Here is a 25,148-nt window from a genome sequence, read left to right on the forward strand (position 1 = left end):
AGGCACTGATACAACTGTAAACACAGGTTTAATTTCACCAGTAAATAGCATTTCTCATCATTCATAAATTCATGAATTCTGTAACTCAAATGATGTGCTCTGGATCCCTTTTGTGTCAGAATGTAAAAATAACACTACACTAATGAGAAGATGCTCTTACATTATGTTTTACACAGGGTTTGGGATATGTTTTCATTCTATTTTAAGTTTATGTTCTATAAATATATATATAGTTGGAAAAGGCATTTTCATTAAGTTCTGTATTTTTACTTTGGGTTATGTTGTTGGTGATAACATGTGAACTGGTTGAAGGATGGGTCAAATGCAGAGAATGAATTTCCCTCATGAAGGATGATTAAAGTATATCTTAACCAAAGTTTGCAATTATTGAGGTATTGTTTACTCTGAAATTAAATAAATAAATAAAAAATATATATCATGTCTCTGTAGTGTTTCTTCTGTAAAAACCTGCTAATCCTGCAATTTACCGCAGCAAGGGCGAGCCAAAGGGGAGCAGCATGCAGAGCATAAATTAACCTAATGGTCCGAGGACTGACCCCTGTGGAAACAGTTGTTTAAAGCTCATCATTGATGACATTAACAAACTGCTCCAACAGAGCCAGGATTGAGACCAGCCCTGTGTCCGCACTGTGGTGAATGTTTTCTGACCAAAGAACTGCAAATATATGCTTGGACTGTAGGTGGTGACTGTTTGGTTAAAGAGGCACTTTATCAGTATGTTGCCCCATTGCCTAATTTTGATTATTTAAAAATGTTAAGGCAAGGCGAGTTTATTTGTACAAAACAACTCAGACACAAAGTAATTCAAAGTGCTTTACATAATAAGAAAGACATTCAAATCTAACAACACAACAACAAAAAACATAAATAATCATCATAAAATTAATATTAAAGGAGAAAAGTGCAGAATAAAGACCTTTCAGTCAGATGCACAGCTAAACAGAACTGTTTTGAGCCTGGATCTAAACATTGTCAAAGTAGAGGCCTGGCTCATATCTTCAAGAAGACTGCTCCAGGTTTTAGCTGCATAAAACTGAAATGCTGATCCCCCATGTTTCATCCTGACTCTGGGCACCAACAGGAGGCCAGTCCCTGAAGTCCTCAGAGTGTGACATGGTTCATATGGCACTAACATGTGGGAGATGTACTTTGGTGCTGGTCCATGGAGAGACTTGTTCACCAGCAGAGCTGCTTTAAAGTCTATTCTCTGAGACACAGGAGCCAGTGCAGAGATCTGAGCACAGGACGTATGTGCTTGTACCTCCTAGTTCTAGTCAGGACCTGAGCAGCAGTGTTCTGGAGGTACTGCAGCTGTTTTAAGGCTTGTTTGGAGAGGCCAGTGAGCAGGACGTTACAGTAGACTAACCTACTGGAGACAAATGCATGGATAAGTCTCTCTAGTCTAGGTTTGACAGTATACCTTTGATTTTTGCAATGTTTTTAAGATGGTAAAAAGCTTATTGATTTGATGTGGCTGTTAAAGTTCAAGTCTGAGTCCATTATTACCCCTAGATTTCTAGCCTGATTTAAAGATTTTAGAGAGAGATACTGGAAATGACTGCTGACACTTTCTGGGGAGATGATGGGGGTGCAGCTTGGGCTGAATCCTCCATCGGGGCTGCCACAGAGTGGTTCAAGACCTGTGGCAAGGCAAGGCAAGGCAAGTTTATTTGTATAGCACAATTCGTACACAAGGTAATTCAAAGTGCTTTACAGAATAAGAAAGACATTAAAATCACACAAATCAAAACATAAATAATTACCCAATCTGCAACTCTCTCATTTGCACCCTTTAAAAACTCTCTCTCGCCCTCTTTAAACACTGTCTTGCTCAGTTTAAGAACTTTCCCATTACTTTACAAAAAACTTTCCTGTCACTTCTCAAATACTTTCCTGTCACTTTACTATGTCTAATAAAAGTCAATCAGCCCATGTTTCTTTGTCATCATAAAATTACCATTAAAGGAGAAGAGTGCAGAATAAAAACCTTTCAGTCGTATGCACAGCTAAACAGAACCAGTTTGAGCCTGGATTTAAATATTGTCAAAGTAGAGGCCTGTCTCACATCTTCAGGAAGACTGTTCCAAGTTTTAGCTGCATAAAACTGAAACGCTGATTCCCCATGTTTAGTCCTGACTCTGGGCACCAGCAGGAGACCGGTCCCTGAAGTCCTCAGATTGCGAGATGGTTCATATGGCACTAACATTTCGGAGATATACTTTGGACCTAGGCCATGGAGAGACTTATACACAAGCAGAGCTGTTTTAAAGTCTATTCTTTGAGCTACAGGAAGCCAGTGCAGAGACCTGAGCACAGGACTTATGTGCTCGTACTTCCTGGTTCTAGTCAGGACCCGAGCAGCAGCGTTCTGGATGTACTGCAGCTGTGTTAAAGCTCGTTTGGAGAGGCCAGTGAGCAGGCCGTTACAGTAGTCTAACCTACTGGAGACAAATGCATGGATAAGTCTCTCTAAGTCTGGTTTTGACAGTAAACCTTTGATTTTTGCTTTGTTTTTTAGGTGGTAAAAAGCTGCAGATGTTATTGATTTGATGTGGCTGTTAAAGTTCAAGTCTGAGTCCATTGTTACCCCTAGATTTCTCGCCTGATTTGAAGGTTTTAGAGAGAGAGACTGGAGGTGACTGCTGACACTTTCTCTATGTTTCTGTGGGCCAAAGATGATGACTTCAGTCTTGTCTGAGTTTAGCAGAAGAAAGTTGTTTTGCATCCACACACTAATCTGTTGGATGCAGTGGCAGAGTGAATCCACTGGTCCATATTCACCTGCTGCAGTGAGACATAGATCTGAGTGTCATCTGCACAGTTGTGGTAAGACACATTATTGCTGCGTATTAACTGGCCTAACGGCAGCATGTAGAGATTGAACAGCAGGGGTCCCAGGATTGAACCCTGGGGTTCCCCACAGGTCAGGGACATTTTATCTGATATACATTTTCCAATTTCAACAAAGTACTCCCTGTTTTCTAAATAGGACTTGAACCAGTTTAGTGCAGTACCAGAGATGCCCACCCAGTCCCCTAGTCTCTGTAAGAGAATCCCATGATCCACAGTGTCAAAGGCAGCACTCAGATCTAACAGGATCAAGACTGAGACTTTGCCTGCATTAGTGTTCAGGCGGATGTCATTTGTCACCTTGACAAGAGCAGTCTCAGTGCTGTGGTGGGGTCTAAAACCTGATTGGAACACATCAAAGGAGTTGTTCATTTCGAGGAAGTTAATAAGTTGTTGGTAAACAACTTTTTCGAGGACTTTGCCTAAAAACGGCAGATTTGAGATCGGACAATAATTGTTCAATATTGTGGCATCAAGACTGCTCTTCTTTAGGAGAGGCTTGATAAGCGCAGTTTTCAAAGTGCTTGGGAATGTTCCAGATTGAAGTGACATATTAACTATGTGAGTGAGTGGTGACAGCAAACTGTTGAGCATAGACTTTAGAAATTTAGTGGGTAACACATCGAGGCAGCATGTAGATGAACTCAGACTGGTGACAATCTCTTGGACAGTTTTGTCAGTTACAGGTGCAAAGTGAGTCAGCTCTAGGTGTCTAGGTGGGTGCTGGGTTGTTATTTTCGTTGTGGAATTTATGGCATTTTTAATGCCCTGAACCTTGTCATTAAAGAACACTGCAAACTCATTGCACTTAGTAGTAGATGTTGTAAGGTATTTTTTAACAATGTAATACTACCACAGATGCCTATAGCCCTACTCACCAAAGACCCCCACCCTGAGAGGGTCATAAAGCAATCTACAGCACTGGGGCCAAGAAGATAACACCTATGACCAGGGCCACTTCTTATCTGTGGCCCTGTTCACCAAGGACTGAGTGCCCCCATCCTGTGAGAGTCATAAAACAATGAGATTGATTGACTTAAAAACGCACATTCAGGGATTTTGCCAAAAAGGTTTTTAATATGTAACCACATGTTGCTGAGAAGAAGATCCGCCTCACACACTGGGAGGCCTATAAAAGCTGGAAACACAAACATCTCGGGACTCTCTTCCTATCCTTTCCTGAGAGTCCGGTGCTTCATTGTTAACTTTACCTGTGATGAACTCATTAAACCCTTCTGACTTATATTTCAGTCTCTTAGTCCTCTTTGACGCTTGCATCAGAAACGAACATTTCTTACAATGTGGAAATTAGTTCTAACGGCAGTGGAGCTTGGGGGTTTGTTAATCTGTTTACCGTTGCAAACAGGACACGAGAGTTGTTACTACAACTTCCAATAATGTCAGAAAAATACCTTTGCCTTGTTCTACATAAACTGTGGTTGTACATGTGCATCTTTTCTCTGTAAATCTCATAATGAATCTGGAGCTTTGACTTGCGCCATTCCCGCTCGGCCCTCTGGCACTCCCTTTTCTGTGCCCTGACCAAGTCATCATTCCTCTATGGCGCTTTCTGCTTATCTTTAACCATTTTAACCATCATTGGGGCAATGGTGTCCAGAACATTCAAAACACTCGAAGTTACAGAGTTCAACAAATCATCAACATTAGAACATGAGGCATTTTCAAAGTGTATCATTTCCATGAACAATGCACCTGTGTTATCATTTATGTGTCTCCTTTGAACAACTGCAGGACCAGCCGCTGGTTTGGGAATAACAGACAGGTCAAAGAAGACACAGAAATGATCAGACAGAGCAACGTCCACCACATTGACATTTGAAATATTTACTCCTTTTGTAATGAGCAGGTCCAGAGTGTGTCCTCTGTTGTGGGTGGGCTCGCTGACATGCTGAGTCAGACCATAGGTTTCAAGGACAGAACTGAGCTCTTTAGCGTTTCTGTCAAACTAATTATCCACATGTACATTAAAATCACCTGTAATGACTAAACCATCAATGTCTGTGCATACAACTGAAAGCATCTCAGTAAAATCATCAATAAAATAGACAGTGCTGGGGAGGTTTGCATATGACTAAGTAGAGTATGGAGGGGGATTGTTTTAGCTCCATTTTGAATGAAACATACTCAAAAGATGAAAACACCCCAAATGACAATCTGTGAGTAACTAAATTATCTCTAAAAAATGCACACACACCTCCACCCTTTTTGTTTACTTGTGTTTCAGATTCAAATTTGAAGTTGGGTGGAGTTGATTCCACTAGAATTGCATTACCTGTGTTTTTGTCAAGCCATGCTTTGGTTATAAACATAAAGTCAAGACTAAAAGAATAAATAAAATCATTAATTAAAAAGGACTTGTTACATAAGGATCTGACATTGAGCACAGCAAGTTTCAGATTAGTTTCAGTAGGACTGGATGTTATCGTCTTACAGGGAATGTAAACTAAATGTCTCTGATTGGACAGTTTAACTGTCCTTCTGTTAATCAGTCTACGTGTTGTGAGGAGGGCCCTGGGGTAAGTGAAGCTGGAGATGAATCCTTCACTCGGGAAGATGGTGGTGCTGCTTAATCCCTTGTTGGGGGAGATGGTTGTGCTGCTGGTGGTGACTCCTTTGCTGGGGGAGGTGGTTGTAATAGTTGTGGTAGTGTGGTGGTGCTGACACATTGTCTCAGTCTCTGGCTGGCGCAGCTTCTCTCATTCCTCTTTTCTCTCACTGGGCCAGGACCCTGTCCAGAGGTCCACTGTTGAATGTCTTAACCTCCACTTTATCAAGTGGAATAATTTAATGATATCCCTTTTCAAGATTTCAGTCTGTTCCATTCTGGGGTTAACTGTACCATCGTGCATGATTAGGTGTGTTGACAAAACTTTTGGCAGGAGTTTTGTAATCTCAGGAACATTGTAAGTTTGGATTCCTCTGTTGCTCCCATCTCTGAGAGCACCTCCTGACCTCCTCTCTCCTTACAGCAGCGTATCTCTGACCTTGTTGTTTGGCACAGATCACCTTTCTGCCTGCACTCTTTTGCCAACTTCATTTTTCTTAATTTGTGACAAAAATCCATTTTCTGTTTCTATATTAACATCAGTCTGTGACAGTGGTAAAAATCAGTTTGTAAGGTGTCTTTTGGGTGATGTAACTATGCTTGCTTTGTCTTTTATCAGGTGTTGGCTTGGCATTTTTGTCATTACAAAGTTTTGGAAAAGACATCATAACACTGAAGTTTAAGTTGAAAGTACCAGTTTTTTCACCCTCTTCTCTGAAAGTAACTGTGGGCTGTTTATCACTGGAAGAGTCACAGGCAGCGTCCGGTGAAGTCCTTTTTGAGATTCTAAAACAATTATCCGTGCTTGTAGCTCATTAAGTTTGTATTGATAGTTCCGACACGTTCACAGAAAGAATTCATTTGGTTTCTTCTCCCAGACATTTTGCTGGCTCATCAGAAATTTTGTTAAAAATGGTTTAAAAGTCTTGGTTTACTTAAAAGAAATTCATAACTAAGCACTGGAAGAGGTAAAATGATTAAAAAACAAAGAAGGAAGCATCAGGAGCAAGCAAGGTTTGTGTCTGCACTCTTCAGAAGCAGAAGCTCTATTCACACACACTGACACTGATTCAGTTTATTCTCAGGAAAAATCAATAAAGACGATCAATGATGAGAAAAGAGGACTTTAGAGCCAGGACAGACACGATCCGATCAGATATGAAACTCTGATACAGCACTGTGTTTAGTTCACTTTATTTGTACAGCACAGTTGAAAATAATTCAAAGTGCTTTAAAGAAGAAAGACATTAAAATCACAATAGAAACTAATAAAAACATAACTAATAATCATAAAATAAACTTTACCAGCAAATAAAAACCTTTCAGTCATGTGCACAGCTAAACAGAACCGTTTTGAGCCTGAATTTAAACGCTGTCAAAGTAGAAGCCTGTCTCACGTCAGGACTAAACCTGGACTAAACCATGACTACAGAGACACTAGGCTAGGTATACTTTATTAGTCCCATGTGAGGGAAATTCATTCTCTGCATTTGACCCATCCTACATCTTTCGACCCATTTGCAGCTGGGTTAAACCTGTCAAGAGCAGTGAGCTGCTGCTGTACAGAGGACCCATCTCAGGGTCTAAAGCAGGAGGCCGGTCCCTGAGGTCAGAGTGCAGTTGGTTCATATGGCACTGGATAGACCTGGATTCACAGAAAAAAATGAAGCAAGAGAGCAGTGCAGTGGCTGATTGGTTAGCATTCTTGCCTCATACCAAGAAGGTTCTGAGTTCAAGTTCTTGAGTGACAGGCCTGTCTGTGCAGAGTTTGCATGTCCAGAGATACTGAAGAGTGGGTAAAATACAGCCGGGTGCATACTGTTAAAGTCACTACTTCTACTTCTGTGCTTATAAAGGCAGGTCTTGAACATCTTTGAAGCATAATAAAGTGTATCTTTCACACAAATGCATTGTTTAAGTCAAACAGGAGTCTCTGGGCTGAGGTGTTTGAAAGGTTCATTTTACAGTCCTGAATAATCCAGAATATGACATTTTGTCATATTGATTTTGTCAATGATAAACGGACAAGGCCAGAGGAGCTAAGTGTGTGTTTGTGTGTGTGAGGGTGTGTGGGGGTGTGTGTGTGTGCGTGTGTGCGTATGTGGGGGGGTGTTTGTGTGTGTTTGTGTGTAGAACAGAGTGCTCGTGTGTGTCTGTGATGATGAAACAGTTTTATAACGTTTGTGGATATAAACCCCATAGGCTGCAGCAGCAGCATCTTCATCATGAAGAAACTCAGCCTCTGTGAGTAACACACACACACACAGACACATACACACATACGGCACATGCGTGCACACACACACACACACGGACACATGCACACCCCCACAGACACACACACGCGTACACATGCGCACACACAGACACACCCCCACACACGGACACATGCACACACGGACACATGCACACACACACTGCATGATTGCATGGCAGTCTCCACAGACTGCACACACACAGTATAGAGATGACCACATTATTTGAGTAAAAACTTGGGCTGGAACATCCCAAAGTGACTCACGTCCATAGAGGCATTAACCAAAAGCATATCAAAAAGTAAAAAGAGGAACAGCTCCAAAAACTGCTGGGAAATACATGTGTTTTTCTATAGTGTCAGAAAACACATTTAGCATCTTAAACTGTCCAGTGGTTTAACATTAGGCTAACTGACAAATCCGGCGACAACTGCTTGTCTCCATGGAGATGCCATGTCTTTGCCTGGAATGTTCCACAGCATGGCATTAAACTCGTCTATCTTCATGGATAAAACAGCTATTATTATTAGTTCAGTGACAATATTGATTTAAAAAACAACCATATTACACTATACACCAAAAAAACACTTTAATATAATATCTAATAAACTGGTTGCTCATTTCAGTTTTGGTCGCAGCGTCTCTGCTCTTTTACACAGGTGAGAAATTACACTTTTTTAAACCAGTTTGAAATGGTCACAGTTAAAACTAAATATGTCCCAAATGACTAAACAGAAGTGACATCCTTCATTCACTTTGCCTAATACAGTTATTCCCAAACTGAAGGTCAAGGCCATAGACTGTATATATAAATGAACAAAGGTAGAGTTCCAAAGAGGTGACCAGCAACAGAAAAAGGCTGAGACTCACCAGTCCAACAGATCAGCATTCTGTCTGTGAGCAGCTTCATCAAATCTAACTTTCATGAATGAGAAAGTCAAGTTAATGTGACAGGAACAGACAAAAACACTTTACCTTTAAGTCAAAGTCAAGTTAATGTGACAGGAACAGGAACTCATCTTAATCACTAAATGTTGTTGTACTTGTACTGTGTTGATGTTGCAGTCTGTGTACTCTGTGTGTACTCTGTGTACTTTGTATACTTTATGTTTACTCTGTGTGTACGTTGTACTCTATGTGGACTCTCTGTACTCTATGTGTACTCTGTGTACTGTTCCAGGGGAGTCTGCAGATACAACGGTGACCTGTGGGGCCCATGTGCACCGCCTCAGCTGTGGTAAGCCTCTCTATTCTATATAAAGATCATTTGAAGATCATAATATCTCCAAAAATCTGTTACACTACATGAATGGTATTTTTAAAGGCAACATTTTGAGTGGAAGAATTCAACATTTATTTTTAATATTTGAAGACAAATTTGTAGAAAGGACAGCAGAGCCATGAAGCAGATTTTCTGAGAGGTAAATGCCATCTACAGACACATTTTTAGATTTGAAGTGTCTCTTGTCTCTCTGGTTCAGACAATGGCGTGATCAGTGTGGATAAAGCGTTCTACGGCCGTGCAGACTCTGACACCTGCGCTGGCGGAAAGACCCCAGAAGAGGTCGCCAACACAGCCTGCTCCCACGCCGACGCACTCCAGGTGCTCCAGACCAGGTGAGAATGAAAGGGAACAGACCCTGTAGCAAATGCAATCTTGATGAGGAAACAAGGAAAACAGCCACGGCTAAATACCTGAGAGGAGTAAGGCAAGTCCTAAGGAGTCAGCTCCATGGCAAGAACAGTTACGCTCTGCCAGTAATCAGATACCCAGCAAGAATCATAAGCTGAGTATCTGATTATGGGCAAACGCGAAAGCTCCTGAACATGCATGGGGGGTTCCATCCCAAATCCAGCACCCTGAGTCTGTAGGTGAGCCATAAGGAAGAAGGCCCGGGACTAGTGAGTGTGAGAGCCACTGTCCAGGATGAAACATCCAAGATCCATAAGTGTGTGTGTGTGTGTGTGTGTGTGTGTATGTATATATATATATATATATATATATATATATATATATATATATATATATATATATATATATATATATATATATATATATATATATATATATATATGCGTGTGTAACAAGACTGGAAATGATGCTTTCTCTGCCCTCTTTCCTCTCTCTCCTCTTTCTTTCCTCTCTGTCTCTTTTTCTGTTCTCTCCTCTTTTCTCTCCTATCTCTGTTCCCTCTCTCCTCTCTCTCATGCTCTCTCTCCCTCTCTCCTTTCTATCTCTCTCGCTCCTCTTTCCTCTCCTCCCCTTGTTTCCTCTCTCCTCTCTCAGGTGCAATGGAAAAGAGTGGTGTGAGCTGAATGCCGGTGTGTTTGCGGCGGACCCCTGCAGTGACACATTCAAATACATGAAGACGTCGTACTCCTGCGTCCCGGCCAGTGAGTCTGTGTCTGGGCTGTGTCTGAGTCTGAGTCTGGGCTTTGTGGGGCTTGGACCTTCATTGCTGCTTGCGGTTTTTCTTATTCTCCTAGACTACAGTTTGTGGCTCCCCTACCTTTGACTAATGTTTTGTTTGTTCCTCAGTTCATCGTGTTGTGTGTGAGCACTCCATGGCCCATCTGCAGTGTGGTAAGTCACAAGAGCAGCCCCCTGACATCCACCATTATCCAAACTCCACTTTTACACCAAAATGTTTATGCCGAGCCCAAACGTCTTTTTGATTTGTTATTTTTGGTGCGTTTTCAAGTTGGCATTTTCTATAAGACAAAGTAGTGGAACTAAAACGCTGGCTCATTGGCTCATCTTGATATAGAAATAGCTTTTTGTATTTCAAATGACTTTTAAAAACAATTCCATTGTACACTTTTTTATGCTCCATGTTATTATAATGTTGTTTCCTCATCACAAACTGACCTGGAGTTGTGTTTTGTTGTTTCATTCACACGTTTAACACACAAATTATTCATATTTAGGCTGAGTTCTTCTCTTAAACAGAAAACACTCTTTTCCACCTTGTGATGTCACATGGTAATACAGGAAGTGTTTTTAAATGCCATACACCTACATTACAGTCTTGTGGATAATCTCAGCCCTGAAATTGACCATCTCTACTGAAATAAAGTTAAAAGGAGCTGTTAACTTGAAAACTACCACTGCATGACATCACAAGGTGGAAAAGAGCATTTTAAGTTTTGGAGATGTAGACAGAGTCAGAATGAGTCTGCTGTGTAATCTCTGCATATAATTTTAAAGTGTTTTATTGTCCAGTAATCAGGAAGTGCATGGTAGCATGCTAATTGCTGTTAGCTTTAGCATCACTGCAAAATTCCACACTGGTCTCTGAGAGTTGTGAAAAGGGCTTATAAACTCATAGCTGTGAATAATTAGGAAGCATAAGGTAAATGAGGAATAACTTTGGACTAGGGTCAAAAGTATCGAAAATCAGATACTAATACTAAAGCTAGTATCAAAGCTAGATACTCATTTGAGCAGGTATCGATACTGAAAGAGTCCCATTCACAGGACAGAAATGAATCTGTCCTGAATATCTTTAAAAAGATCTTGAGCTGTATCTTTCACAAATATAAGTCACATAGACTAGTGTACACCCATGGACCACTATGAACCTACTGGACACTGATTATACAGATATAAGACACATGGGAATATCAAAACAAAGTACTATTATTTAAGTAAAAGCCAAACGTAAATTCTGTCAACTGGACAAAATGATGTAGGAGTGAAGATGTTCTGTTTAAAATGAACCTGTTCTATTTTTCTCATATTTAAGACAGTAAAAATCAGGTACAGCACCTTTAAAGTGGTGGTTTCTTTTCAGATGCTGGTCAAACCATTAAAGTCCTGGGAGCAGACTTTGGCCGCAGAGATCATGTGACCTGTGCCTTCAGACGGGACCCGGCTCTGGTCCAGAAGATCGACTGCTCCAACCCCGCCCCTGTCGTGGCCGAGAAGTAAGAAACAAAAACATAAACCCTCAATAGAAAATACATTTATGACAGAGAAGATGTTGAACTTTGTGCCAGTTTTTGTTTCATGTGGACAGGCCCAGTAATTACAGAGATATTAACATAAACCAGGTCAAAGGTCAACATATCTGCAGTCTGACACAGGAAACTCCACCTGAGGATTCTGACCTCTGACCTCCAGCTCAAGCTAAACTATATACCAACTGTTGTACAATATAATATATAATACCAAAATGAAACATGACCTGAGCTAGGACTAAACCTGATCTCAACCAGGACTAAACAAGGTCTGAACATGAACTAACCCATGTCTAAACCAGGACTAAACCAGGACTAAACCAGGACTAAACCAGGACTAAACCGGGTCTAAACCAGGGCTACACTAGTACTAAATCAGAACTACACCAGCAGTACACCTTTTCCAAGACCAAACCAGGACTTCACACCAGATCTAAACCAGGATTAAACCTGGACTAAACCAGGTCTAAACCTGGACTAAACCTGGACTAAACCTGGACTAAACCAGATCTAAACCAGGTCTTGGGTGTAAAAGGGACAAAATCTGGACTTAACCTGGATTTAACCTGAACTTAACCTGAACTTAACCTGGACTTAACCAGATCTAAACCAGGTCTTGGGTGTAAAAGGGACAAAACCTGGACAAAACCTGGACTTAACCTGGACTTAACCTGGATTTAACCTGGATTTAACCTGGACTAAACCGGGACTAATCCTGGATTAAACCAGTTCAAAACCTGGTCTAAACCAAGACTACTCCAGGTCTAAATCTGGTCTACACCAGGTCTAAACCAGGACTTAGACGTTATCTGTTTCCTCCTCAGGTGTGATGGGAAGAACCAATGTGAGGTGCGGGTGTCAGAGATGGTGGTGGAGCAGAGCTGTGCAAACACATCTCTGTATCTGGAGTACTCCTACACCTGCAGCTAAAGACACTATGGTACATGCACTAAAACTGTATAAAACTACAATACAATACTAGAGCTGTAGGCCACTTAAGATGTGTGCTGTTCATCGATTAGTTGATTAAAAAAGGGGCGTGGCAAAAGCTCTCAAAACTATTCTATAATATATAACTATGTAAGATACATACAAGTATGTGGAAATGTGGCTCAGTCAGTACAGCATTTGTCCACTGATCTGAAGGTTGCCGGTTAAAATCCACTGACCAGCGGTCAAATCCACTGACCCACAGGTTGGCGGTGCGATTCCAGCTTGCACAGATAAATGCTGTTGTTGTGTCCTTGGGCAAGACACTGAGCCCACCTCGTCTCCAGTGAATCTGTGTGTGGATGTGTGAGTGGTTCCTTGATGTAAAGCTCTTTGAGTGCCTTAAAAATGTGACCATTTACCATTTATAAATGCAGGTTATACACTAAATTTACTCTTGAGCTATCTGGTTCACTACCTTCACCCTCTGCTGTCGGCCCATATAAATCCTTATGATTTAAAGAAAGTTACATAAGAGAAGCTTTATCTGTTCAACAGTTGGAAGATGGTTATTGGTCATTTTTGTATAGCACATTTTCAAGGAACCACTCACCCCTTCACAGACACTGGGGGCAAGGTTGGGTTGTCTTGAAGTGTCTTGCCCTGGGACACAATGTCAGCATTCATCTGTGGGAGTTAGAATCGCACCTCCAACCTGTGGGTCTGTGGTTTTGACCATTCTAACCATTTAGAGTGGGATTTGAACCACAAACCTTTGTATCAGAGGGCTTTAAACAACCATGTTATGGACATTAGTTAGCACATAGCAGGTTTGCACATACCTGGTTTGCATGTAGCTGGTTAGCCAGCCGTTGAACTCTGAATATTTGCATTTTTCAAAATGAGAGTAGACGGTACTTAATCGGAGCAAAGGATCATGGTTTTGTGTGGTTTTATGCTTTTTCCATATAACAATAAACCAATTTTAGCGCAAGATGGTCCCTTGAGTTACTAAATTATCAGAATACAGTTTTTATTTTTAATTAAAACTCTGTTTCTTTTACAGCTGCAAAATGAACGACCTGAACCTCAAATAAAAGTTCAAACACATTTAATCTGTGGTATCATTATTTTTAATTTAAAACAACATAAAAATAATAATTACATTTGATCACATTTAGTTAGACATGAATAACTCAACAAAATGTGTGCAGCATATTTACATTCATGCACGAGTTTCATTTTTGGCACATTTATCATTTTAACAGCATATTTTTATATTCTGCTTTTTATATTCTCTATAAAAATAATTTGTATAAAACATGTTTGGTGAACTTAGAAAGATTTGAAATACAGAGACATATGCAGAGTGGTGTGTGAGACGAGGTTGCTGAAAAGGCTGAGGGTTTATTTTTAACATTTTCATAATATGAGCAACAAAAATATACTAATACAAACAGACAGACTGAACTGATTCTGATGAATAAAATTCAGCACAAATCTTTATCAAAATGACTATATTTAAAGTTTCATAAGACCTCAAAATATGTATGAAGTACTTTTACTTTTAACTGTTTTAGTGCATTTTTTAAAATCTTTTACTCAAGTATTTTTTATGTGATACTTTTATTTGAGTATTCTTTGCTCTAGTATCTGTACTTTCACTTAAGTAACAAAACTGAGAACTTCTTCTACCACTGTTCTATTCTAATTAATTTATATTTTACAAAAACATACATCTGACCACCACAATACAAAATATGAGAATCTAAGTATTGTTCTGATTAGTGATGGGACGATATACGATAATATCGCTAATGACAATCAAAAAGGTCCGCAATTAATTGTTTGTGGCATTTTTTTAATAATCGTGATCATCCCACACAATTATAATCGCCTTTACAGCACCAGACTGCCTCACGTTTCCAGTTTTAATACAGTTTTTAGATGTTAGTTCTGGTGTTTGTCCACAAGGGGGCCCGCTATCATAGCAATGAAACTTGTTAGCTTCACTGCCTATTCTGAATTGGGGATGGTTCTTCACCGTCAGTGACCGTCATGGACAGTGGGCAGGCAGTGGATCTGTATCTGGATGATGCCACACATTTATCTCCTTCATTAAAGAAGATGTGTCGAATTATTATGGCTTTGAAAAACAAGACCAACAAGATGAGACACCAATCTGCAGAGCCTGCCGAAAAAAAGCTCCAAGAGCAAACACCAGCAACTTGCATGCACATTTGCTAGACAACCATCCTGCATTGTTTGCCAAACTTGAGCTGACAATATCCATCGCAAGTAACATACCAAGTGAAATAAACTAATGAATGAATGTAGTTTGTGTTAGTTTGGATGTATTTGTATGTACATTAATCGTAATTATTTTGGTCAAAATTATCACAAGTCTAAATTTTAATATCGTCCCATCCCTAGTTCTGATATCTTTTTTTTTTTACTGATTAACCGAGACCACCAGAAACAGCCTGATACAGTTTAACAAACTACGACCACAAACGTCTCTTCTGCCCTGGGTCTGACGGGCACAGACATGGCTGCAAATCTGCGCCAAACAGATGAGGAGGCAAGAGGAGGCATGCTAAACCTTTTTTGAATTTTCTATATTATAACTATAGACTGTATGAAGAAGTGGACTAAGTGTGTGTCACCCAGAGTGTTCGGCTCCAGTCCAATGAAACTCATCGAGGCAAGAGCAGTTATAGGGGCTAATTTTAAAGTTGCATATTAGAAATTCTGTCTGTGAGTATCATAGCAACCAAAGAGCCAATCTGGAGTGAGGCTGTTGAAGGTAACGCCCCTTCCCACCCGCACTGCTGCTTTAGCACAGAGTGGGTGCTGTCAATCAAACCTGTTGTTAATGCTAGCTGGAGCGACCACGGGGAAGCAAGGCGCCTGATTCGTCTGTTATTAATGTTCATATCTTGATTTTGCGGACACAATGGCAAAATAACAAAAAGGGGGGGAGTGTTATTTTGACCCTCTGTAGAACTCTGACATCTCAATAAGTCACTAGAGCAAAACGTTCACCCAGCTTTAGAGCCACTAGAGCTGGAGGAACAAGGCTAAAATAAACCACCACTGCTGCCTTTACTAAAAAATATAACACTAAAGACGTCTCACTTTACAAAAACAAACAACATGATTCAGAACAGTGCAGTTCAATATATCACTCCACAACGTTAGCCCAGTTGACAGAAACAGTTAGTTTTGCAGTGCAGCCTTCATCTCATAGACCTGAGTGTGTTCACAGTCCATGTGTTTGGCTACTTACTCTGGACTTTCAGACTGGTCAGAGGTATGTTAAGATTCACTTTGTAATGGATGTGGTCAGTGCTGGACCATTGTATGTTATGGGCATAGACAGTATATAGAAGTGGACTAAATGAGTGTGAAATGAAGCTCATCGAGGTTAGAGCAGTTATAGGTGAATGTATTCCACATTTGGAATATCGACGACAAGAAAATTAGTGACCAAAGAGCCAATCTGGAGCGAGGCTGTTGTCGCTAAAGCCCTTTCCCGCCTGCACCACTGGTTTTGCAGGGAGTGACGGCTACCCATGTCCATTTATATATACAGTCTATGCTTGTGGGTGTGGTCAGCGCTGTACTAGCCCAAGTGGTCAGCTGTGTGGGAGCAGGAAGGAGAGCAGCACCAGGACCAGGGAGCAGGACAGACTGGTGGCTCCTGACAGATTCTGACCCCTTAAGTCTCCTGACCTCAGCAGCACCTCCACTGGGTAATGGTCACTCACGTCCAGGGCCTGAAAACACAACACAATGCAACATTAGATTGAGCCAGCATCGTTAGCCTCATAGCACAGTCACCCTGCCCTCACTTTTTTCCTCATTAAACATTCACTATGTAACCTTTCTATTGGAGGGTTCACTATGTGCTTATCTCCATGAGAAGTTATTGCTTTGCCTGGAATGTTACAGGTCAGTTCTGTGGAGAGGCGAATCTGCTCACAGTAGTAATGCAAGTTTTTACAGGTATTTTTGAGCACAAAATGTGCACCATTGGGTAAATGCAGATATGTTTAACGCCACACAGTAAAACATTCCAAACAAAGCAACAAAATCTCCATGGAGACGGACCTTCCAACAGAAAAGTTACATAGTGCACCTTTTGAAACATTTTGTTTTGTGTAGAGCTAATACAGCTCTGTTCAAAACTTGGTCTAAACTAGAGTTAATCTCTTGTGTACTAAGGACTAAACCAGGTCTAGACTTGGACTAGATTGGGACTCAACAAGGTCTAAGGAAAGATGGACTAAAACTAAACTAAAACCAGGTCTAAAGTGAGCTGGGTCTTGTCATACCTCTTCCTCTGACAGGCTGAACTCCTGCTGGAAGTTAAAGGCTTTGGCAGAAGAGGGCACCACTGAGTCCAACAGCTTCTTCCCATTCACCACGATCCTGTGCAAACATGATTATATTCCATCAAAGTCCTTCTGCAAATCAAGATTAGTTTTTATTTGAAGGGACAATGTACAGAGACAAAAAGATCATAAAAACAGAGACGTTCCGCACCAAATTAGAGCTAAAGAGCTAATTTCCATCTGCAGTCCCTAAAACAAACAGTGAGTTTCTCGATTGGGTTGTCAGTTCCAATACTGCAATCCACCAACTGAAGCACCAAACTCTTATTTCTCTCGGGTAAAAGAAGTTATATTTTGTTCTGAATGATCAAATTTAAGAGACGTGATAAAAATTAGGGGCTGTGGACGGAGGTTTGAGACCCTTATGGTCCGCTTCCAAAAACAGGAAGTAGGAGGGACTGGATGGTCAGGCAAGTCTCACCTGTCCTGTGTCACCTGTCGTGTCTCACCTGTCGTTCTCTCACCTGTCGTCTCTCACCTGTTGTTCTCTCACCTGTCGTTCTCTCACCTGTCGTCTCTGACCTGTCGTTCTCTCACCTGTCGTTCTCTCACCTGTCGTCTCTCACCTGTCGTTCTCTCACCTGTCGTTCTCTCACCTGTCGTCTCTCACCTGTCGTCTCTCACCTGTCGTCTCTCACCTGTCGTTCTCTCACCTGTCGTCTCTCACCTGTCGTTCTCTCACCTGTCGTTCTCTCACCTGTCGTCTCTCACCTGTCTTCTCTCACCTATTGTTCTATCACCTGTCGTCTCTCAACTGTCGTCTCTGACCTGTCGTTCTCTCACCTGTCGTCTCTCACCTGTCGTTCTCTCACCTGTCGTCTCTCACCTGTCGTTCTCTCACCTGTCGTCTCTCACCTGTCGTTCTCTCACCTGTCGTTCTCTCACCTGTCGTCTCTCACCTGTCGTTCTCTCACCTGTCGTTCTCTCACCTGTCGTCTCTCACCTGTCGTTCTCTCACCTGTCATCTCTCACCTGTCGTTCTCTCACCTGTCGTCTCTGACCTGTCGTTCTCTCACCTGTTGTTCTCTCACCTGTTGTCTCTGACCTGTCGTTCTCTCACCTGTCGTTCTCTCACCTGTCATCTCTGACCTGTCGTTCTCTCACCTGTCGTCTCTCACCTGTCGTTCTCTCACCTGTCGTCTCTGACCTGTCGTTCTCTCACCTGTTGTTCTCTCACCTGTCGTCTCTGACCTGTCGTTCTCTCACCTGTCGTTCTCTCACCTGTCATAGGCGCAGGAGGTGCTCTGTCTCACTGTAGTGTCTGACCCCTCTGGGATGAGCCATTTCAGGTTTGGGTCTGTAATGATTCGAACTTTGTCCCGGTTCTTTTTGGCGAGATATCCACAGTCTGCGTTGAAGTCGCCCAGGAGCATCACATTCTGACGGGACAAAGGGAAAGGTGGGAATTGTAAAGGTGCACTGTGGAACTTATCTGAGGAAGAGTTCACCACCAGTTTGTCTCCGTGGAGATGGTAATTGTTTTGCTTGGAATTACGGTTATTTAAGGTACACTTCCTTGTCCTCTGCATTTGATCCATCCTTCATTGTCTCTGGGTTAAACGTGTCAGGAGCAGTGGGACCCATCTCTGGATCTTAAGCTAGTCTTGGTCAGGACTAACTTAGCTGGAGGATTTGACCTGTTGATACTTTGCAGTTGATGTCATCAACATTCCCTGTGGGTGTGATGCTAACTGGAGGCACTACTACGTCAGAAGCTCTATTAGACTTTAATCAGAGCTTTATTTTAACACAATCTGACCAGAAAGAGCTGTCTTAGGTAGAACTACAGGTGAGTTGATATGCGATGTTAAACAAGTCCCTCTCAAACAATATTAAAGTCACAAGCTAGCTAGCATTAGCCAACAGTTTTCAGTTAGTCACCCTCAGCTTTTTGTTAAAAATCAAACTCCTAAACAGGACCATGAACACTTGGATTGATCACAGGCTCCTGAAAATGTGCTCTTTAAATCACTTTTGTGTTTTTTTGGTTAGTTGACTACTTTAAAACCTTTTTGTTGGTGTTTGCTAATGTGTGCACTGTGTCTCCATGGTAACTGCTGAACATTTCCACCACAGAGATACATGCAGTACACCCCCAGCATGATGTCACTGCAAAGTATCATTTGTGCATGTTTTGGATTGATGGGAGAAACTGGAGTGCCCAGAGGAAACCCACCCAGACAAAGGGAGAACATGCAAACTCCACATACATTAAACTTAACTATCTCCATGGAGACAAGCAGGTGACGCCACCAGGTAGGTTAGATCTGTGTAGAGGCAACCCCGCTTACAGTAAGAATGCTTTTTTTTTTTTTTTTTTGTAATAAACACATCTCTAAGTGAATAAATGCAGGATGGATCAGTTTAATGCCAGACTGTGGAACATTCCAGGCAAACCAGTAACATCTCCCTTGAAACATGCGAGTGGTGGAGCCCCCATTAGAAAAGCACCTTTAACTGACCCTTTGTGTGTGTTTATACCTCTGTTCTCCACATCCTCTTGACGTCCTGCAGAACGTCATAGAGAGCATCCAGTTCTTTGGTGGTGTTGGTTGGAGCCGTGTGCTGCGGGATCAGCACAAACTCCTTTATAGCTGAGCAGGATACACAGGAAGGGTTAGTTTCATTTATTTTACTTGAGTTAGGGCTAGATGTTTATAGAGATATATTTTTGATGTGCTACAGAAAGATCATGTCACTACCATAGACTGTATATAATAAATGGACATGGCTAACCTGCTAGCTGCTGTGAACCCTCTGGTCATATTACAGTGCAGCTCAGTACTGCCCCCCTGTGGTGCATTATGAATCGTACCTGTTTTTGGGGCACTGAACCGGACGACAAATGGTTCTCGGGCGAAGGCGTCTTTGTCTCCGGGGCGATTGTCAGGATACTGGTACTCCCCTGTGACGGACGCCGAGCTGATCCTGTGTACAGGGGCAGGACAACATGAGGAGGGCAGGTCTCTGACACTTATTTTACTACAAATATATTTACTTTCTTTTGTGCATGGTATGTACTGACATGCAGTGGTGGAAGGTAAAGAAGTAGTAAAGTACAGTACTTAAGTAAAGTTACAGTGGATTCTTTTTCCTTTTACTTCACTACATTTGAGAGCAGTATCTGTACTTTCTACTCCACTACATTTTTTAACTGGACTGAAAAGTAAAAAGTACTTTTCACGTGATTTGAAGAGTTATTTTTACCGTATTCATGGTAACGTCCTGACTAAAGTTTCGAATCCAAGCTTCAGCTTTGAGCAAACTAAAATAAATACACAAAATTCATAAGAAAAAATAAGAAGTTGGCTTGTATTGTTACTGCTATTTTTACATTTACACTGCAAATTAGTTAACACTTGTGTGAAATACTTTTACTTACTCTTGAAAAGTACATTTTTAAACAGATACTTATAATTTTAGTAGATTTTTTCATGTGATACTTTTACTCTTACTTGAGCATTTTTGTATCCATACTTTTACTTAATTAACAAAACTGAGTACTTCTTCCACCACTGCCTCAGCCTGACCCAGGTCCCTGCACTCAGCCTTTGTCTTTTTTTTGTAATGAACCCTGCTGATTTTTTAGCTCACCTGTCAGCACTTTTTGGATCAAACCATCATCGTAACAGTTAAAATATCATCTGAAATACATTGAGATAAACTGACTTGTAGAAAAAGGCGTATTGCTCCTGGTAGGCTTCAGTACGGCCCAGCCTCTCACTGACCACACAGTCGTACTCTGCTCCTCTGCCTCTGAGGAAGAACATACTGGGGTTAGATCACATGTGTCAAACTCGAGGCCTGTGGACCAAATGTGGCTCGCCACGTCATTTTATGCGACAAAGTAAATTAAATGGTATGACTGTCTTAAAATATCAGTTTATCAGGAGATACACAGTTACACAATCATTTTTTCATATCTATGCAAAGCCATATTCAATATTTGTAACTTGAATAAGTAATAAATATAGAAACAGTTAATTAACAAGATTAAAAAGTAGTTGAATTTATTTTTATAGTTTGACACCTCTGGGTGATTGAACAGACACTCTTCAGGGCCTCTGAGGCAATATGGCTGTAGCTCATCACTGCCACCATGTGTTAAGAGAATGAATGACATATAAACTTGACTTGTAGTAACTTCCAGTACTCGCAAACAAATAGGTAAAAGTCCTATATTATGCAAAATGGACTCTTGTGAGCTTTAATCCATGTTATAATGTTGTTACCTCCTCAAAAACAGACCTGGAGTTTTTCAATGCAAATTGAATTGGAGCCACTCATGATCACTTCCTACTTTGAAAGCTAACAGGTTAGCTATGTCCATTTATATATACGTTCTATGGTATTAACGCGCAACAGTTAGCCATTGGCCATCCCTGACTGTAGTATAAAAGCGTTTATACAGCGGCTGATAAGTGGCTTAATCTTTTTTATTTTTATTTTAAAGTGCAGATTTCTTTCTTGGCAAAGCACAACTGTCAAAGTGGGTCTGAGAGTCATATTTAAATGTGTGAGGTCCACTATAATAAATGTTCCTTCCATGTAAATATGCAGTCACCTGTTGAGCTGGTTGAGCAGAGCGGGCACAGCCTTCTTTTTACTGTCCCTCACCTCCTGCAGCAAACACACGTCACAGCGAGACACGATCTGGAAATGAAAGAACAAATACACATGTTTTTGTGACACTGCAGGAGAAGGATAAACACATTGTGTACTGGAATCTTGTCTGGTTTTAGTATCATTTTAACTCTGGTTTAGAATTGGTAAAGCTAGTTTAGTTCTGGTTCAGTCTTTGGTTAAGTCCTTGGTTTAGTCCAGGTTTAATTCTCATTTTAGTTCTAGTTTAGTCCTGGTTTAAGTTCTGGTTAAGTCTTGATTTGGTCCTATTAAAGTCGCTGCTTTAGTCTGGATTCAGTCCTGGTTTAGACTTGTCTTAGACCTGGTTTTGTCCATAAATTTCCCCATAGATTTAAATGGAGGGTCTTACAGTATATCATTATGACACAGTAACACATCAAATAAACCAGTGTTTTTACCTGTACTAGAGTCTTCATGACCTGTCCATTTTTGGACTTGGACTCTCCGAAACTGTGAGCATTAAAAGCACAGATCCTGAAGGCGAAGGTCAGGTGGAGGTTACATAGGAAGAGGAGGAAGAGGAGGAGACGAGGAAGACGAGCCATCACACCCAGAGCCAAAATTGTCTCCTGAAAAGAAATGCATCCATAGACTGTATAAAGTGGACTAAGTGAGTGTGACGTCAGCCACAGCGTTCAGCTCCAAATGCAGCTCATCAAGGCCAGCAGTTATATGGGCCAATTTGGAGCTCAGTGATTTACAGACACAACAGTGAAATAAAAACCCCAGGATCATGTGGAGCGGGTTAATATGAATATTTTAAGACCAAAATGACGAGACTGACAGCAGCAGTTACAGAGAGAGGAGCCACAGTTTTTCAATAGAAAGTGAATTGGAGCCAGAGTAGATGGAGCCGGAAGCGCGCCCATGACCACTTCCTAATGTAACGTGGTGGCTAGCAGGTTAGCTATGTCCATGTCTATGAATATATGTCATGAGGGTCAAGCTATTCGGGCTGGGACAGAATATTTAAAACAATGATGATTTCAACACGAGCAGACATTTGTACCAGTTGCTGTGTACAGTTTTTTTTATCGTGTTTTTGTATATTTATGGAGAATTGTTGTGTGGCAGCATGGATGACATAGACTTGTGGGCGGAGCCTTGTACATAATCTTACAGTTAAACCGTAAGGAGGGTTGAATAGATTACTCAAACATGCATGGATGGGCCTGTCACCTTAATCACTATATCAACTTATTATTCAGTATGTGAAGCTGGGACAGTATATTTTTGGAGTCAATATTTCTCATTGTGGACTTTTTCTTTGCACTACTGGGGCAGTTTGGTTTATTTTTTGGCTGTATGATAAGATTTAAGCAATAAAAGATTTCATTAATAACTTGTCTGCCTCATTAAAACTCTACAACTAAAGTGCTTCATTCTGCTGTTTATTTTTTGCAGCTCATGATTTTTAACAATATAGTAGATTTAGAATACCTTTTGTACCTTAATTCCACTGACACAATAATTTGTGTCAGTGGCAAAAATGAGTTTCAATATTATCGTTTATTGTCTGTATTTACTTCAGCACAGGAGTGGATGAAGTATTCAGTTTTAACTAAAAGTACAGATACAGAGGTAATGTGTTACTCAAGTAAAAGTATCACTTTAAAAATTCTACTTAAGTAAAAGTATTAAAGTACCCATTTAAAAATGTACTTTTAGAGTAAAAAGTAAACATTATTGTTAATTTGTTAAAGTGTAAATGTAGTGATATCGATGTCTCTGATCTGTCCTTGTTCAGACTAAAGTTCTGTCCCGAGACAATTGTGGAGGACGTTGTTTTCTCGTCTCTTCCTGTGTTTCTCTTTTCAGTCTCTGGGATGTTAAAGTGACTATTACCAGAGGTTTTGGCTCTTTGTAAATGTTTAGTGTTTTGGAGATCTTGACCTCATGCATTCAGCTTTATTTAAGAAGAGGAAATAAGCAGGAGGCCCGCTCCTCTAGGCCAAAGAAGAGTCAGGTTTATGGAGATGTAAGCCTGCTCAGAGTAAGATTTGTCAGTGAAATAACCACAAGCTAAATGAAAAATGAAAAACATGTCTTTATTTTAGCCTATTTTTTGCTAAAAAGTAACATTCTGTGGCTTTAACCAATTTTAAAAATTAACTGTCCATGGTTAAAAGCCAAGGTTCAAGCTGTTCACTGGACAAAAGCTTGTAGGAGTGAAGACGTTTGGCTGCTCATCCAAGCCACTTCTTCAGTTGTGGTCAGATTACTGCTGGACACTGCCTTATACTGATCTCAAGGGAGGAGCTAACTACACTGAAACTGAAAGTTTCAGTGTAGTTAGCTGCAGTTGACAGATTAAACTTTGGCTATTACTATGGATCAGACCTGGACGACTGAGGGATTACACAGACATGTCCATGGTTATTCATTGACGTACAGTTACATTTTAATTTTAGTTTCATTTGTTTCACCACTAGCAGAGGTGGGTAGAACATTTACTCAGTTATATTTACTTGATTATGTTTTTTCAAGCACCATACTTTTACTCCTTCTTGAGTAATATGTTTATTGAAGTAACAGTACTCTTACTTGAGTAAAAGTTGTGGTTCCTCTTCCCCCTGTGAGTCAGTCTAAAGTGACTTGAGCTTTATGTAACAATATGAAACTTTTGTGTTTCTTGCAGCTCCTTCAGATATGATTTAGTTTGGCTCATTTTTGTGTCTTTTTGAAAATACCACATTTTGTTCATTATTTAATGTTTTGTTCTCCCAATTCTAAATCATATGTTACGTCCAGACAGTTACTTTTACTCGAGTACTACTTTCCCCAAATACTTTTTCACTCTTATTCAAGATTAATTTCTTGCACCACTACTTTGTACTTCTACTTGAGTAATATTATGTTGAAGTAACGTTACTCTTACTTGAGTATAATTTTTGGCTGTACCACGTCTAATTTCTAATTTTAGACAGATGACAAAGGGGAAGTGAGGACTCGTTATTAATGGCAGTGTTACGAGTGAAAATGTCCCAAACATGTCCAAACAAGTTACATAAACACAACACGCGGAGCGTAACGTGGAGCCTGATGAACCTGATCCAGCAGTAGTTTAATGCGTTTGTCCGATGTTTTTGTGCGGTCTTTGTCGCCACCCCAACGTAAAAACTACACTCGTTGAAGCACGAGAGTTTAACTTTACGCACGGTCATTACGCACGGTCATTACGCACGCCTGGAGCCTTTACGTCTTTTATCGTAACATCTTGAACGCAGACATAAACAAAAAGCTGGCGTAAAAAACATAACTTACTGTGTGTCTCCTGTGTTCTTTCCTGCTACAGCTGTGGTGCGTTCAAGTCACCCGGACCGCCTCTGAAATCCAAGACTCGAGGCGCGCTGGCGATTCATATCTCGGGGCGGGACTCTTACTCCACATGGGCAGAGCCTGTTACCGGTTCTCTTAAGTTCCATGTAACTTAGAGGAATCATTTTAGTCACCTTTCAGCAAAAACTGCGCCCTGTCACGCGTTTGTTGTCATAGAGATATTAATGATTTGGCTGGAAGGTTACA

At 40.8% G+C, this 25,148-nt stretch overlaps 2 protein-coding genes across 2 annotated transcripts; one reads left to right on the forward strand and one right to left on the reverse strand.

Annotated features, from left to right (window-relative positions):
* The first annotated feature begins 1,575 nt into the window (after window positions 1-1,575).
* LOC117374096 (L-rhamnose-binding lectin SML-like) lies at window positions 1,576-13,692 on the forward strand. The gene is made up of 11 exons (XM_055223297.1): window positions 1,576-1,676; window positions 6,962-7,056; window positions 7,640-7,684; window positions 8,322-8,351; window positions 8,873-8,929; window positions 9,174-9,309; window positions 9,980-10,086; window positions 10,232-10,358; window positions 11,467-11,619; window positions 12,477-12,592; window positions 13,649-13,692. Exons 1-10 carry the CDS (start codon window positions 1,576-1,578, stop codon window positions 12,580-12,582), a joined length of 957 nt encoding a protein of 318 aa, XP_055079272.1. The 3' UTR covers window positions 12,583-12,592; window positions 13,649-13,692.
* Window positions 13,693-13,695: 3 nt separating this feature from the next.
* dnase1l1 (deoxyribonuclease I-like 1) lies at window positions 13,696-24,953 on the reverse strand. The gene is made up of 9 exons (XM_033970311.2): window positions 24,888-24,953; window positions 22,022-22,192; window positions 21,544-21,632; window positions 20,649-20,735; window positions 19,795-19,907; window positions 19,461-19,573; window positions 18,201-18,358; window positions 16,920-17,016; window positions 13,696-16,361 (listed from the first exon to the last, which is right to left on the reverse strand). The coding sequence occupies exons 2-9, from the start codon at window positions 22,166-22,168 to the stop codon at window positions 16,221-16,223; spliced, it is 945 nt and encodes a 314-aa protein (XP_033826202.1). The 5' UTR covers window positions 22,169-22,192; window positions 24,888-24,953; the 3' UTR covers window positions 13,696-16,220.
* Between the last annotated feature and the right edge of the window lie 195 nt (window positions 24,954-25,148).

This window comes from Periophthalmus magnuspinnatus, chromosome 7 (genome assembly GCF_009829125.3).
Source record: "Periophthalmus magnuspinnatus isolate fPerMag1 chromosome 7, fPerMag1.2.pri, whole genome shotgun sequence".
NCBI lineage: Eukaryota > Metazoa > Chordata > Actinopteri > Gobiiformes > Gobiidae > Periophthalmus > Periophthalmus magnuspinnatus.

Excerpts from the sequence above, each read along its gene's own strand:
- LOC117374096 (XM_055223297.1), top strand. The coding sequence starts at position 1,576 with ATGACTGCTGACACTTTCTGGGGAGATGATGGGGGTGCAGCTTGGGCT. Across the intron at positions 8,352-8,872 it reads GTCTCTGCTCTTTTACACAG|GGGAGTCTGCAGATACAACG; the intron begins GTGAGAAATTAC and ends GTACTGTTCCAG. Across the intron at positions 8,930-9,173 it reads TGTGCACCGCCTCAGCTGTG|ACAATGGCGTGATCAGTGTG; the intron begins GTAAGCCTCTCT and ends TCTCTGGTTCAG.
- dnase1l1 (XM_033970311.2), bottom strand. The coding sequence starts at position 22,168 with ATGGCTCGTCTTCCTCGTCTCCTCCTCTTCCTCCTCTTCCTATGTAAC. Across the intron at positions 21,633-22,021 it reads TCATGAAGACTCTAGTACAG|ATCGTGTCTCGCTGTGACGT; the intron begins GTAAAAACACTG and ends TTTCATTTCCAG. Across the intron at positions 16,362-16,919 it reads TCAGCCTGTCAGAGGAAGAG|GCCCTGGACGTGAGTGACCA; the intron begins GTATGACAAGAC and ends TTGTGTTTTCAG.